Source organism: Heteronotia binoei, chromosome 5 (genome assembly GCF_032191835.1).
Source record: "Heteronotia binoei isolate CCM8104 ecotype False Entrance Well chromosome 5, APGP_CSIRO_Hbin_v1, whole genome shotgun sequence".
In the NCBI taxonomy this organism is placed as follows: domain Eukaryota; kingdom Metazoa; phylum Chordata; class Lepidosauria; order Squamata; family Gekkonidae; genus Heteronotia; species Heteronotia binoei.
The window spans coordinates 110,971,196-110,986,840 of record NC_083227.1 but is presented as its reverse complement, the minus strand read 5'-3'; the positions used below and the strand labels follow the sequence as shown (position 1 = coordinate 110,986,840).

Sequence of the window (15,645 nt, the reverse complement as noted above, 5' to 3'; positions counted from 1 at the left end):
AATAACTGCCCTGTTCTTCTGTTTGTTATCAGCAACAATTTCATGATTAAAAGTTTCTCCCTGGAATGTGTATGCTAATATGAGAAGTGATACTGTTTATGCCATTTTCCCCATTCTTGTCTCTTAGACTCTTATGGCTAAAATATTTCTTTCAGTCTTAACAGAATATTCAGTTTTAGGAACCTATGCTAGCTTATGCATTTTCTATTAGAATTTTTCATGAACCTTAATTATTAGCAAGTTTTATTACAGGTAAAACGGTTGAATTACAGTTGTGCCAAATTAATATTCATTGTCAATAAAGTACAACTACTTAGAGACTAGAGCAAAATTTCCTTCAGCTTAAGGCCTCCATAATGGTGGTGATTTAATGCAGCTTGCCTGTGGCCTGAAGGACATGTTAACATATTGGCACTCCCAACGCATGACTTCCAATGAATGGGCAATAGAAAAAAATACATTAATGTTTTCCCTCCCCAGTACAATGTCATTGGTTGAGATGGCATCCTTTTTTCCCAGCTACATTCTACCAAGGCAATATGGGTTGGCAGTGCCCAGAAGTCTCGCCAGAAAATATAACTTCTGAACCTGTTCACAAGAAGGACAGGATATAAATCTAAATAAAATAATTTGTGCTGTAGAGAACTGATGAAATTTGTTCATCGGAAGTTATTTTCCTGGTTTTGTTGTGCTAGTGCAGAGTAATTTGAAGGGACGAGACTTTTGAAGTGTGTCTTTCTTATACGCTGCCTTTTTTCTTATAGTGCAAAGTGTCCACAATAGGATATCGTTCATCCTGTTATTACTGCAGACTCCCAAGAGACAGTAAGTCTACTTTTGTTACCGTATGAAGCTGGGTTTTTTTTGGGACAAATATCAGCATGCCTTCACAATTGATGAAGAATTGAATGGAAAGGAACAGAACATATTGGCAGTATTATTAGACCAAGTATTGTAGTCTGTTGTGGAAGTCTGTAAGTTAAAACAAAATAAAGAAGCTGGAAAATAAAATAGGTAAATAGTGAACTTTTGACATCCCTTGAGTTTGCATGGTTCTTACTTGGAAGGGATTTTTTGGCCTAAGATAGAAGGCCCTTGGATGAAACTTTAGTGATCCTGTATTTGTAATACAAGCACTGTTAAAGGTGTGAGGAAGGGCAAAAAAGATTACAGCAACTGGTGAAAATCCTCTTATCCCATTTGTGTCAATGTGATCCAGTATCTCCCTTTCTGGTAGAAAACTAAGGAATTGCTATACTTTTAGCTGTGACATCTGTGTATACCTTAAAAACAACAAAGTGCTTAAAAAGTGAAGTTGAGATTGAAACAAATTTATCCTGCTTAGCCAAATGACTTCATCTTTGCTTTCTTAGTGGTTGAAGATAAGCTTGAAAAAGGGGAACAGGAGTTACCTGAGGAACCCATGCCAGAGGAACAACTGCTTGAGAATCCTGCTCCTCCACAGGAGCCTCCTCAGAAGACTGCTCCTGAGCAGCAGTGCAAGCCTCAGGAACCTGAGCTGAGGAAGAAGGATGAAAGCAGAGAGCAGTTGCCTTCACAGGAGAAGAAAAAAGAGCCAGAGAAGAGCCCATTCCGGAAGGAATACCAAGAACATGCTTCAAGAAGAGAAACCACGGAGACCAAACATCAGGAGGATGAGAGTAAAAGTAAGCTTGATTATTTTGATTATATTTGCAGTTGCCTTGTCTTACTGTGCTTATAGTGGATGCTTGTATTTGAGTCAACTGAACAGAGATGCTTAAATCTCAGCTACAAGATCAACAGTGTTGTTTTTGCCTTTGAAGAGGAGCGTTCATGTTAGCTGAGGCTGGTAAAAGGACATTGGGAGTAAGGATGCTAAGAACTTAGTAAAAAAATTGAAATGCCTGTTCTTTGTTGAGTCAAGCCTTTTTTGATTGGCTCAGAGATCCGGGCACAATTCAAAATAAGCAACATTACTGAAAGTTTTGCATCTGTGCAGTGACAACCTTAAACATGATAGCTGGCTGGGTGGTTACTTATCAAATGCACTTGATGACTACATCCTGTGTCACTATGGGATGTCTCTTTTAAAAGCAGCTAAGTGTTAGGTTATGCATCATTTTTGTTCAATCAGCATTCAGAGAGCCTTGGTCAGTTTCATTTCAAATTCCTAGTCTCATTGTTGCTCATGGCAATTTGCAAGCATATTGTGAACATTTTTTGTAAGAGTCAAGTACATGGTGAGATAAATGTTCAAGTATATAGGTTCCTGAATATCTTTTTTCTCCTTTCATTACATTTCACAGCAATTATGTTAAAGCGCATACCTCGCTTCACCCCTCCAGAAGTCATTGTGGGTCTTCTGGCACCGTATGTCCGTCTCTCCACTTCAAGTGTGCGTGTCATGAAGAATAAGGCTGGTCGGATGGGCTACACCTATGGCTTCATTGAACTGGACTCTCATGCTGTAGGTTGCTATAGGTGTTTGGCTCTGTGTAACATCTTAAATGCTTTATTGCTATTATGCAAATTTTCATATGTGACCACCCTTCTTTTGGCTTTGTTGTTTTGGTGTAGAATTCTCCATAGTTTGTGAATTTGCTCAGTTCTGCCTTATCTAAGGCTAGCAATTAGCTACTTGGTGACATGATATTGAATCACACTGTAGTAATGCATTATGCCTACTAATGAGTGTATCAAACTGACTGTTTTAACTGAGTCAAAAATATTTGTGCAGACTTAGTTCCCCTGCAAGCATTACCAGGAAGTGATTTACTCTCCATGAGTTTTCTTTTCTTGGAGGAGGAAAAACGTAATACCAAAACAGCTAGTCATATCTGATAGGTATTGTCCTTCCATTTTCAGTAACACAGAATTCTATCATTTAGATTCACATGACTGTTGCTTTCCATTTACCATTTTGTCTTCTGTCACATAGACTTAATGACCTTTACAGCTGTATTGGGGCTTGGCTGGATTCTTGGATTTTAAAAGATTGTCTAACATTGATATTAGTCCTGCCACCTTATTGTCCTATTGGTAGCACCCAAAGAATATAGGATCATTTCCTTCCTCCTAGCTCAGTAGAAGTAGCTGGATCAGTCTACTGAGACCCCTTCTGAATAGTTACCCATTCAGAATGTGATTATCAGATATCTGCAGTGTAGTTTTGTGCAGAGTTACTTCAGACCACTTAAGTAGATAGGCTCAGACTGGGGACAACTCTGCATAGAATTTCACTGTTAGTTTCTATAGAGGGTTTAGAAGGGCCCCTTATGCAGATTTTGGAGAGATGGTGAAGAAATATCCTAGAGGGTTACATAAATAAAGGTGCCACTGAAAGATCACAGTAATCTTTTTAACTCCTTAAATATATTCTTCCCTCCTTAGGAGGCGCTCCGGTTAGTGAAAGTTTTACAGGACCTGGATCCCCCAATCAGCATTGATGGTCGTGCAGTGGATGTAAACCTAGCCACAGGAAAGAGAAGGTAATGAAGACTTTCTGCTACAGCCTTACATATGTGTTATGGTAGATCACTGCCTAAATACAAGTTGGAAGGAGGGTTTTGTGAAGGAATGGGCAGGAACTGGGAAAATGTGGTTTATTTTTGTTTGTGATGTGCCTGGTTCATGAGCCATGAACCATCACATCACAAACTATCTTTTAGGTGCCAAACAAACAAGTTTGGTTCATGATGTTCATGATGCAGTAGAATGCTGCCCCACTCCCCACCAGCATGGTCGAGACACCAAACTCACAGGTGTGTCTGGCCGACTCTCCTCTACTGGCCCTCAAAGTTTGGTGAGGATTGGATTTACAGGATCAAAATAAGGCTCTCCCCCCCCCCCCCCCCATTAAGGCCCTGAGGAAAGTGCTTTCCTGGGAAATGACAGGCACAGGTTCAGGGATGTATAGAACAGGCCCTGTGAAACCTAGAGACATCAAACTCACAGGGGACCTCTCCCTGATGCTCCTCTACATGCCTACCAAGTTAAGTGCAGGTTGAACTTAGGGGGTCTAAGTTATGACCCTCCCCCAAGAAAGATGCCCCCAGGAAAGTGGGGGGAATGCTAGGTGCTGGATCAGAAGTGTAGAGAATGGACCCCCTACAAACACACACCAAACACACAAGCTGGAGAATTCCACTCTCCCTGTTGCTTTAAAGTTTGGTAATCATTTTGATTGTGTGGAGATAGTCTGTCTGGAAATGTATACATTCACAAACAGCCACAAACTACTTGAAAGTTTGTGGGAGGTTTGTGTCAGTTGATCTGTCATGATCAGTTCATGAACCATGAACTGTCCAGAATTCATCATGCACTTTTAGTTTGTGAGCCAGTTCATGTCCATGCCTAGTTTTGTGTAAGCCACCTTAGGCTCAAAGATGTTAATGAAGGGGGATATTTCGCACTCCTCCATAGACTGAGACAGCTGATTTTTGAGGCAGAATAAGTTACCTGCTCACCTAGACTTGAAGCTTGATTTTAGCACTGATTGCTGATGTTTTTGGGCTGAGTTACTCATCTGGCCCCAAGCTTAAGAAGAAGAAGAAGATGATGATATTGGATTTATATCCCGCCCTTCACTCCAAAGAGTCTCAGAGCGGCTCACAATCTCCTTTACCTTCCTCCCCCACAACAGACACCCTGTGAGGTGGGTGGGGCTGGAGAGGGCTCTCACAGCAGCTGCCCTTTCAAGGACAACCTCTGCCAGAGCTATGGCTGACCCAAGGCCATTCCAGCAGGTGCAAGTGGAGGAGTGGGGAATCAAACCCGGTTCTCCCAGATAAGAGTCCGCACGCTTAACCACTACACCAAACTGGTGTTAGCATACAGTGTTAGCATTAGTGCACAGAGAAGAATACTTTTATTTCTCCCTCTGTGTGATGTGCTGGAGAATGGGAAGTGGAATTGCAGGGATATGCACTCTGTGCCCTCCACAATACTGTTAGTTTTTAGGGGCTGGAGCATATTAATATTTCCCTGGAGCCTCCTATAATTCAGTGATCATGCCTAGTTCTCAGCTAACTATATTTTGGCATTTTTCTCTTTATAAATGTACAAAGAAATACTTTTCTTTATACCCCCCCTAACTTCTGCAGAAGTTCCAGCCTTATCTGTGGGTATGCCTTTCATTTTCTTAACCACGAAGTGTGCTTTTATTAAGAGTCTGTTAAAGGAAATTGAGGGACCAATAGGAATGGGAGATGGGAAAAGATGGGACACCCTTAACTGACTTTTGGCTTCTCTGAACCCTTGGTACCTCTTGAATCATGATTGCAAAGAGGTAGCTGTGTTAGTCTGTCATAGCAAAATAAAATAAAGGTCCAGTGGCACTTTAAAGACTTCCAACATTTATTTCAGTATGAACTTTCAGATATCACTTCTTCAGATATCTGAAAGGAAAATCATGCTGGGGATTCTTAAGAGGAAGAGTATGCAGGGAGTGGAGCTGAAGCAGAGAGGCTTGATGTAAATTTTACTATGAATCTTTCAAATGTAAATTTTCAGCATAAAGAAGGAAGAGATTGGATTTATAAAGGGGGAAAGGAGGTTAAAGGTAAAAAAAAGTTAGGTATGAATCCTGTCAAAAAACAACAGAAATAGCAGTTACATGTAATGGATGATGAGAGAGGTTGGAGATTCAAACAGATAAATAATGTAATGAAGTAGGATAAATAGTTGTGTCTTGTGGTGCAAGGTGATAGTATGATAAAACACGTTAAGAGCAGCCAATGAAAATTTCTAAGGTTATGCCCTGAGGAGCTAGTGATTGTAGTGCTTTGCAGTTTATTTCCCCTTTTGACTTATTTTAACTTAATATGTGATGGTTATGCTCTCATTCAGGTTCTTAGACATCAGTTAACATATTCTAATTGCTGAGGTTCAGCTGAGTTAATGAAGGAAACTCAGTGTCCTTGAGTTAACTGATTTAAATAGTCCCCCACTCACTTTTTTTTTGTTAGAAATGAATATGGCGATTCAGGGGATGTTCCACGCTACAGCCAGGTAAGCCTTATGACGTAATAATGTGTGATAGCATTCAGAGGGAATTGACTGCTGCCTTCTGGTAGTGCAAATGAGCTGTGGTCAGCCATGTTCTTTTTACCAGTTGTAAACCATTTTCAGTTTTTGCCTGCTCCTCTCTGGTTTGGTAGAGCATTCAAGCCTCTAGTAGGCAGCGAATGAGCCACCAGCACTAATGTTATCTGTGTTCCATCATAAGGAGTTTAGGAATAGGCAAAGCGGTTAAGTACATTGATTTAGTCATGGGGGTAGTGATGTTGGTCTCAAGCAGCAGAATAAAGGTTGAGTCCAGTGACACCTTTAAGACCAACAAGGTTTTTTTCTGGATATAAGCTTTCATGTACATGCATAATCTTCAGATACATTGAAACAGAAGTCACCAACAATTACATATAGATGCATAAGTATACTTTCCTGGAAGGAGAGACACCTTGATCACGAAGATGCATAAGTAATTGAGCTCTAACTATCTGTAATGATTGGTGACTTTTGTTTAACATATCTGAAGTGTGCATGCATACACAAGCTTATACCCGGAATAATTTATTTTTGGTCCTAGAGGTGCCACTGGACTCATACTTTATTTTACACTGATGTAGTGTTTGCCAGCATACTCAAAGGTCTTAAGAATATTACTTGTATAGGCCTGTCCCTGATATAGACCCCCATAGCAAAGTCAAAACTGGTTTAGTTAACCACTTGCGTCATAGAAAATGCATGCGGAGGAATAAATAAATGTGTTGTACTTTTGTTGTTAAGAACCTCAAATGTTGAATTCACTGCCACAGGAGGTGGTGGCGGCTACAAGCATAGCCAGCTTTAAGAGGGGATTGGATAAAAATATGAAGCAGAGGTCCATCAGTGGCTATTAGCCACAGTGTGTATAAATGTGTGTGTGTGTATGTGTATGTGTGTGTGTGTATATACACACACACACATATATTGGCCACTGTGTGACACAGAGTTTTGGACTGGATGGGCCATTGGCCTGATCCAACATTGCTTCTCTTATGTTCTTATGTCAATCGTTAGGCTGCTTTTATTGTGTCTTCTTCTGAGTAACCTAGGAATATAATCTGAGTGTTTGTTTTAATGTCAGCAGAGCCATTGGAAATGTTTCTCACAAAACTGAGATAAAGAATACTAGGTTATCTGAAGATTGAGACTTTTGATAAGTCATGTTATGCACTTATGTCTAATGTTTGCAGTTAAGGCTCAAAAAGTTATGTGTAATAGAAATATAATCATTTTATTACTTTTTGTAGCTTAAATAATAAAATATATATACATTTAGTATCAGGGTAAGCCTGGTTCTTGCTACAGTTTAGCAAAACTCACATCCTTTGAAATTAATGTGACTAGAAGTGAAGTTCGTTGATTAACAGAACAGGTGTATCAGGTGCTTAGAGAGTGTAGCAGACCATATATTATACTCAATACAGACCTTCTATTAGAAGACACCTTGGTTTGCTATCATTACCCAGGAAATATTCAAGGTAAAATAAACTTGCTTCTTAGGATCAGTTAAGAATAGTATGATGGCAGGCAAGGCATATGGCAAGATTCTAACATGGTGGATGTTGTCCTTTATTATCCAGAGCAGAATTGCCTGTGGTGTATGTGATGTTCTTATCCCAAGAGCAGTTCTGTGTGATGAGAGTTTGCTGCCAGCTGTATAAGGCACTTTATCCATCCAGCAGCAAGGGGAGAGCTCCACATTATAGCAGAGATAATAATGAACAATCCATCTGCATTTACTGACACAGTCCATGTGATGGGAGATAGTAATTGCACCAAAGATTTTATGTATGTTCTTTAAAGCATTTGTTTTTTCATCCTCTTCCTCCAGTTTTGCAGATATTGAAACACTAGGCATTCTTCTTTTGTACAGCAGGTCTTGTGAAAACCTTTTGATAGCAGCTAATGACTTTTTTTTAGATATGCTGTAGGGGTGTGCGCTCGGTATAAACCAAGGCTAAAAATACAACATAAATACCTTATTGTTATTCACTGGGTATATTCTTAGCCAGTCACCAAGGGGGCTAGTGATTCAGCTATCCAAAAATGGCCACTCTGAAAAATCATGAAAATATATGAGATTTTTCAGGCTGCTGGATAGCCACAGTTACAGGGTATTTAAAGTGCTCTCAGTCCCTTTTAATGTCTTCAGAGTGAACTCTTGGGCATTTAAAGGGACTATGGTCCCTTTAAATGCCTTTGGAGAGCCGTGGCATGTCTCTTTAAATGCCTTCCCCCCCTTCATTGGAAACAATGAAGGAAGGGGGCACCTTCTTCTGGGGTACATAGAATTGAACCCCCTAGTCCAATCATTTTAAAACTTGGGGACAGTGTTTACGACAGGCACTGGCAGCTATGTGGCAAATTTGGTCCCTTTACCTCAAAAAATGGCCCCTCTCCCCAGAGCCCCAGATACCCCCCGGATTGATTATAGCCTATGGGAACCATTGGCTATAACGGTTCCCATAGGGGATAACGGAGCTGACAAAATTAGTCAGTTTTGAATATTTCCCAAATCCCAATACCATACCCATATTGAGATTCAGGAATATTGGGAAATACCGATATTTTTGGGGTTCAATATACCCAAATTAAAAAAATAACAATTTTTTTGTACATACCTCTAATTGTGCAGTAAAAGCAGCAAAGCCTATGTTGATACTTCTGATACATAACTCAGCTTGGAATCCTATAGTATAGTAGGGAAGTGTGAAAAAAAATCACTAGAGGACTTCCGGTGTAATGGCGTGGTGTCGCTAAGCACTTTCCCGAGCTCCGGGAATTGCTTTGCTTTGCGGGGCATTTGGGGGGACTTCCCGATTGGGAGTACCCCCTAAAGAAGCGTCAGAAGACGCATCGCAGTTTGGGGTGCCTTTTGGAGACTGGACGGGTAGCGGAGGCTCTCCGCCCGGCTCCATTGAATCCCTGTAGCCGATGCCCAGCAACACTGTGGTGACGAACCGGGCCACCGGACAAGGGAGCAGACGGAGACAACATCTTTTATCCACTGCATCAACCAACAAGAAAGACTTGTAAGTTGAAACAATATTTCCAAAAAGTATCCATCGAAACTGGGGACAGTGTTGTGAAGCGAGTACTGATATCGGGAGACGCAGAAACTAGAAAGCAGAAACTAGAAAGCAGAAAGTGTGGAGAGAGTGTGGAGAAGCGGAGAAGCGGCGCGGAGCGAAGAGACGAACGAATGATACAGATGTCTGTTTAATGACTAAATTATGATATAATTGGACTTTGAATATCAAGAATAAGATCCAAGAAGAAGGAAGAAGGAAGAACTTTGAATATCAAGAATAAGATCCAAGCGAGAAAACAGGCGGAGCTGACCGGGCAGAGAAGCGGACGGCGGGTAGACGCGGCGGCGGCAGAACTGCGCTCTGGAAGAAAAAGCGGCGGTCGGATCGATTGACGGACAGAGTAAGTAGCTGTTGGCAGGAAGATAGACGGAGAAACTTAAATGGAAAATAAACTGTAAAATGCTAGAGGCGGTAGGGTAAAGAAAGTGCAAGAGACAGGAAAGAAGAGAAGAACTGCTTGAAAGTGTTGTGGGCAAGATAGCTTAATGGTGGCAATGGTGTTGTTGAAAGTGAAACCATGAGGTGGGAAGGGAATGGCGTCTATCTGGGAGAGTTAGAGCGTTCAGGACTTGTATTGGTTTCCAGAGGAATGAAATTAAAAAGAGACTGAGTATATGATTTAGAAGGCATACATTGGATAAAGGGTGGAGAGATGGTTTTTAGCAGTGATTCCCTGCGGCTATCTCTCCACTGAAGATGGGTTTTTGACTATAAAGGAACTGTTTGGAATAAGCTGGAATAAACCCCCTAACATGGACAATTAAACTAAAGTGCAACAGGCCGGAAAAAGAAGAACAGAAGAAGGATAAACAGAGCTAACTGGAAAGGGAAAGTATAATATCAGATATATATTAGAAAAGACAATTATATTAAGGGTTCTGCAGTGATTGGGGAAGAAATTTATGGTTTATGATTCATGGTTTATGGTTTATGATACAGTTGCTGAAATAGGAGTAGTAACTCCACTGTGTAGTGGTATATTTTGGGTATTAGGGTAATGGTGTCATATATGAAATAGAAGTTGGAAAATTAATGAATTGTAGTTAAGGTAATTTGATGTGCTAAACTGAATGAACGGAACTGAATTGATTTGTTTGTGGCTATATATGGACTGAACTAATTAGTTGCATTAATTTAACTAACTGTATTGACTGTATTGATCTAATTAATTAAGGGGATTCTCTGAGTAAGGGGATAGAAAACAGTGGGTTTAGGAAGATAAAATAACATTAATACTTAACCAAGAGGTAAAGGAAATTTTGTAGAAAATAGAGATGGGACCAAAAAAATTGGGACAAGGTACCCCCTCACCCACACCTGGGGGAGGGGGGAAACTAGTGTCAGAGGCAACAAATCAAGATGCCATCGAGAAGCTACAAAACATAGTGACGGCTGGCTTTAAACAAAACCAGGAAGCATTAGAGGTGATGAAAGCAGACCTAATGGGACAGATAATAAAAACTAACAAGCAGGTTGAAGAATTCCAAAAGCAATTGCTAGGGAATACTCAGCAGATTCACAGTTTGACTGCTAAAGTGGATAAGATAGAGGGAAAAGAAAAAGAGATGTTCAACAAAGTTCAAGACAATGCAGAAAGAGTGGCCCAACTAGAGGAAAGGGTAATAAGACTAGAGGTGGAGAAGGCGGCCCACATATTACGCTTCCAGGACATACCGGAGGAAAAGAATGAGAATATAATAGAGAAGATTATGGAGATGTTGACTTTCGAAGACGAGGAATGTCTGGAGGGGGGAAGGAGAGACATTGAGTGGGCTAGAAGAGTCTCCTCCAACTACACGCGACGACATAACTTGGCAAGGGAGGTCCATGTCAAATTTGTGCACTCTGTAACGTGTGAAAGAATTCAGAGGAAAGCCAAAGAGCAGGAGTTGAAATGGAAAGATGTCAAAATTAAAGTGTTGAAGGATGTCCCCTGGGAAGTTCGACAGCGTAGAATTAAATATCGTAAGCTGTCATCATGGCTGATTAGACATTCAATACAATTCAGATGGCTAATCCCGGAAGGGGTTCTCTTTACATATCAGTCCAAAAGGCATAATATAAACTCGATGGAAAAATTAGAAGAATTTTGGGAACAATTTGTGGACTTGAGCAGTCGAGAATCGGAAACAGGGGACGAACAAGAAGAAGAAGAGGACTGCCAGAGCAACCCAGAAGAACGAACCGTACAGAGGTCGCAGAGAGACAGAGTCAGGACAAAGAACAGAATCAAAAAAGTCCAGAAATTAATACCTGATAGTATAGATATGTCAAAATGAGAACTAAGCCTGGATTGCAAATAACATCAGTGAATGTTAACGGCCTAAATGACCCACGAAAAAGACGAAGAATCTTCCAGCAACTGAAAAAGACCTCCTCCTCAATAATTTGTTTACAGGAGACCCACATTCAAGAAAAAGATATAAAATACCTGCAAAATGATAAATTAGGAATTCTCTATCATTCATCGGATCCGGGGAAAAAAAAAAGAGAGGAGTGGCTATTTATGTATCCAGATCTATTCACTCCAAATGTCTTTATATGGATAAGAAGGGAAGAATAGTGATAATAGAGATAGACCTTAATGGTAACAAAGTCATACTAGCCAACATCTACGCTCCTAATGAGAATTTAGAGAAATTCTACCAAACGCTACATAGAAAACTGATAGAATTGGAACCGAAGAATTGTTGCATAATTGGCGATTATAATGCGGTGTTCGACATGGAAAAGGATAAGAAATTTGAGCAACCAAAAAAAAGAAAGATACGGAACATCTTGCCAAAAGCTTTCTTAAAATTAGCAGACGAATTCAATCTATTAGATGCGTGGAGAACGAAGAACCCTTCAACTAAAGATTATACATTTTATTCATCGGCACACAAGTCCTGGTCAAGGATCGACATGTGTTGGATATCGGCTGACTTAGTGTTGTCGCTCCAGCAAGTGGATATTTTACCAAGTACTTATGCTGATCACAATCCTATACAGGTGAATTTAATAGGAACCTCAAAAAATTCTCGCTGGACTCTTAACTTGCAGATCCTGAAAGAAGAAAAATTTTTGGAAACAGCCAAGAAGGAAATCAAAGAATTCTTCCAATACAATTTAGTCAAGGATACCAACATGCATATTATCTGGGATGCATTTAAAGCCTTTTTTCGGGGAATTGCAATAAGATATGCAGCTGGAAGGAAAAAAGAACGATTGAAGTCCTATAAAGAGCTGGTTCTTAAATTAGGTGAGCAAGAGAAGCAATTAAAGGAAAGAAACACAGAAGAGATAAGGCTAAAGATCTCAGCCATTCAACATCAGATCAATTTATTATTAATGGAGGAGGTCGAAAAGAAGCTGAAATGGATGAAACAAACCCATTTTGAAAGTGCAAACAAAACTAGTAGGTGGTTGGCATATAAACTTAAGAAAGAAAGAAATAAAAAAATAATAAAGTTACTTAAGGATGAAGAAGGAAACGAGTTCACACAAATTAATCAGATGAAAATGATAATTCAAAAATTTTACCAAAAACTATATAAAGGCCAAAATATTGACAACGAACGACAAGACGACTACATAGCAAAGACCAAGCTGAGACAGCTATCAAAGGAACAAAAAGGAAAATTGGAAATGGCAATTACTACACAAGAGATTGTGGAGGCGATAAGCCAGCAGAAAATGAATAAAGTTCCAGGCCCCGATGGGCTACCAATTGAATTTTATAAAATATGTGCAGAAGAATTGCTCATTCCATATAAAAACGTAATTGAAGATACGCAAAAATATCATAGAGTCCCAGCATCTTGGAAGGAGGCGTTGATTTCGTTAATATATAAAGAAGGCACAGACCCAGCAGAAGTGAGAAACTATAGACCTATCTCCTTGTTGAACGCCGATTACAAGATCTTCGCCACAGTGTTGGCAAACAGACTTAAAAAGGTTATCGGCACCATCGTTCATGAAGACCAAACAGGTTTCATCCCAGGCAGACAAATGAGGCAAAATTTGAGATTCTTATTAAATGCTATTGAATTTTATAAAGAGCACCCAGAGAAACAAGTGGCGTTTATATTTGTCGACGCAGAGAAAGCCTTCGACAATGTGAACTGGGATTTCATTTTGAGATCATTAAAAGCAGTGGGCTGTGGAGAAAATTTTTGCAACATGGTGAAGACTATCTACACAGAACAAAATGCCAAGATCAATTTTAATAATATCAATTCGGATCTGATTGAAATAGCACAAGGTACAAGACAGGGATGTCCCCTATCCCCCCTCCTATTTGTTTTAACCTTGGAACTCTTGTTGCAAAGAATTAGAGATGAAGACAAAATAAGAGGTATCAAAATCAAAGGAGAGGAGCTGAAGGTTCAAGCTTTTGCAGATGATCTATTGTGTGTTTTGGAGGATCCCAATTTATCCATTCTTCATTTGAAAGAAACATTTAAACAATATGGACAAGTGGCGGGACTCAAGATTAATGTACAGAAGACGAAATTTTTCACCAAAAATATGAATAAAGAACAAGTTAGTCAATTTGAAATTCAATCGGAATTCGTACACGGGAAAAAAATAAGATATTTAGGAATCCAAATGACCAATGATTTGAAAGACTTATATCGAAACAATTATGAGAAATTAGTGAAAGATATACAGCAAGATTTAACTGGATGGAAGGATCTACATATCTCACTGCTGGGAAGGATAGCAACCATAAAAATGAATGTATTGCCAAGAATACTATTCTTTTTTCAGATGATCCCTATCTTGCTTCCAAAAATTTTTTTCCAACAGATCAACAAAATAACCTCACTGTTCATCTGGCAGAACAAAAAGCCCAGAATTAGGCTTAAGGTACTTCAGGATAACAAACTTAGGGGGGGTCTTTCTCTTCCAGAATGGAATTTATACCATATGGCTTGCCGAATAACTTGGCTAACAGACTGGTTTACACTAAAAAATAAGAGAATCTTGGTGTTAGAGGGAGCGGGTCTGGAGAGAGGATGGCATGGGTATCTCTGGTACCAAAAACCCCCACAAAATAGCTTCTTTTGGAGACACGAGATAAGACGATCCCTCTTCAAAGCTTGGATAGAGATTAGGAAGTACTATTCTTATACGCCAACGTGGCTATCATCAGCTGAGGCATTTACCCACCCGAATCTTTACAACTGGAAAAATTTAACTTATCAAAACTTATTAGATGGACAAAATAATTTACGAACAGAAGAAATGGACCAAATGGATTGGTGGCTGCAATGCCAAATAAAATCAAGATACCAAAAAGACAAAGAATTTGGTTTTTCCAAGAAACCAAACGACCTTGACCAAATAATACAGACTGACCAGAAATTAATCTCCAAAACCTATGAGTGGCTGCTTAAGGAGAAAATGCAGGGAGAAGTGGTGAAAGAATCTTGGGTTAAATGGTTGAGAGACTTTGGCTATAGTATTGCTATAGAAGACTGGGAGAAATTATGGAAAAGAAATGTAAAATTAATAAAGCCAGCTCTGTATAAGGAAAATCTTTATAAAATGATCTATCGCTGGTACTTAACCCCAGATCGATTGGCCAAAGTCCACCCCAGCTATTCTGACAAATGCTGGAAGTGTAAAAGGGTAAAAGGGTCGTTATTTCATATTTGGTGGAATTGTGAACACGCCAAAAAGTATTGGGCGCTAATTAGTATTTGGACTCAGAAAATTTTAAAAATTACATTACATCATTCCCCAGAACTATATCTTTTAAATGTCTGTACTGAAACCTTTCCGCCTAAAATAATTAAGGTGTTAATGTATATTGTTACCGTTGCAAGAGTATTGTACGCAAAATACTGGAAGTTACCAAAGATACCTTCCAGAGAAGAATTTATTGTAAAGCTTATGGAAGCTGCAGAGCTGGATATAATGACTACAAGGTTACGTGATGGCAATATACAAAAATGCAAAGAGAGCTGGGAACCGATATTTTGTTGGGTAAAAAGTAAAGGTATAGTGTTGGACTAATGGGAATATACAAGCTATTCTCTGTCTACTCCCGGGATGTTTGGGAGGATGTTTGTGTGGTGGAGGGAGGTTGATATGAAGATGTGATTGTGAGTTTAGACTGTGAGATGTATGTATTGTATATGTATTGTATGTCAAATTGTTTTTGTTTTTCACCTGGGTGTAATAAAGAATTATTTACTACAAAAAAAAAAAAAAGAAAGAAAAAAAATCACTAGAGATTTTACTTGTTTCTTTATTTGATGCCTTTTATATTTTAGGGCAGAAGGGGCATGAGGGACCGGAGGGGTGCCGAGTCCCAGAAACGAAGATCAGAGTGTAAGATATGCTGTGTTTTCCTTGTTACCATTGATCTTAGTTCTTGATGCGGTTTGTAATTGTGAAAGACTCACTATATTCTGTGAACAGACTCAGTGATCCATTAGTGCAAGAATCACAGACCTCTGCCATGTTTCCCTTCACCAGCAATCGCCTCCACCTCCAGGAAAGTTGATTTCTGGATTTGCAGAACCTCCTTGGACTA

At 39.5% G+C, this 15,645-nt stretch overlaps 1 protein-coding gene across 2 annotated transcripts in view; it reads left to right on the top strand.

The window, feature by feature from the left end:
• RBM6 (RNA binding motif protein 6) overlaps positions 1-15,645 on the top strand; it is a 92,710-nt gene that overhangs the window by 63,188 nt on the left and 13,877 nt on the right. For both annotated transcript variants that reach the window (XM_060240075.1, XM_060240077.1), the window contains 6 exons: positions 765-825; positions 1,374-1,667; positions 2,289-2,449; positions 3,373-3,470; positions 5,949-5,991; positions 15,383-15,440. In XM_060240075.1, the coding sequence (XP_060096058.1) occupies positions 765-825; positions 1,374-1,667; positions 2,289-2,449; positions 3,373-3,470; positions 5,949-5,991; positions 15,383-15,440 (715 nt within the window). The remainder of the gene's footprint in view (positions 1-764; positions 826-1,373; positions 1,668-2,288; positions 2,450-3,372; positions 3,471-5,948; positions 5,992-15,382; positions 15,441-15,645) is intronic.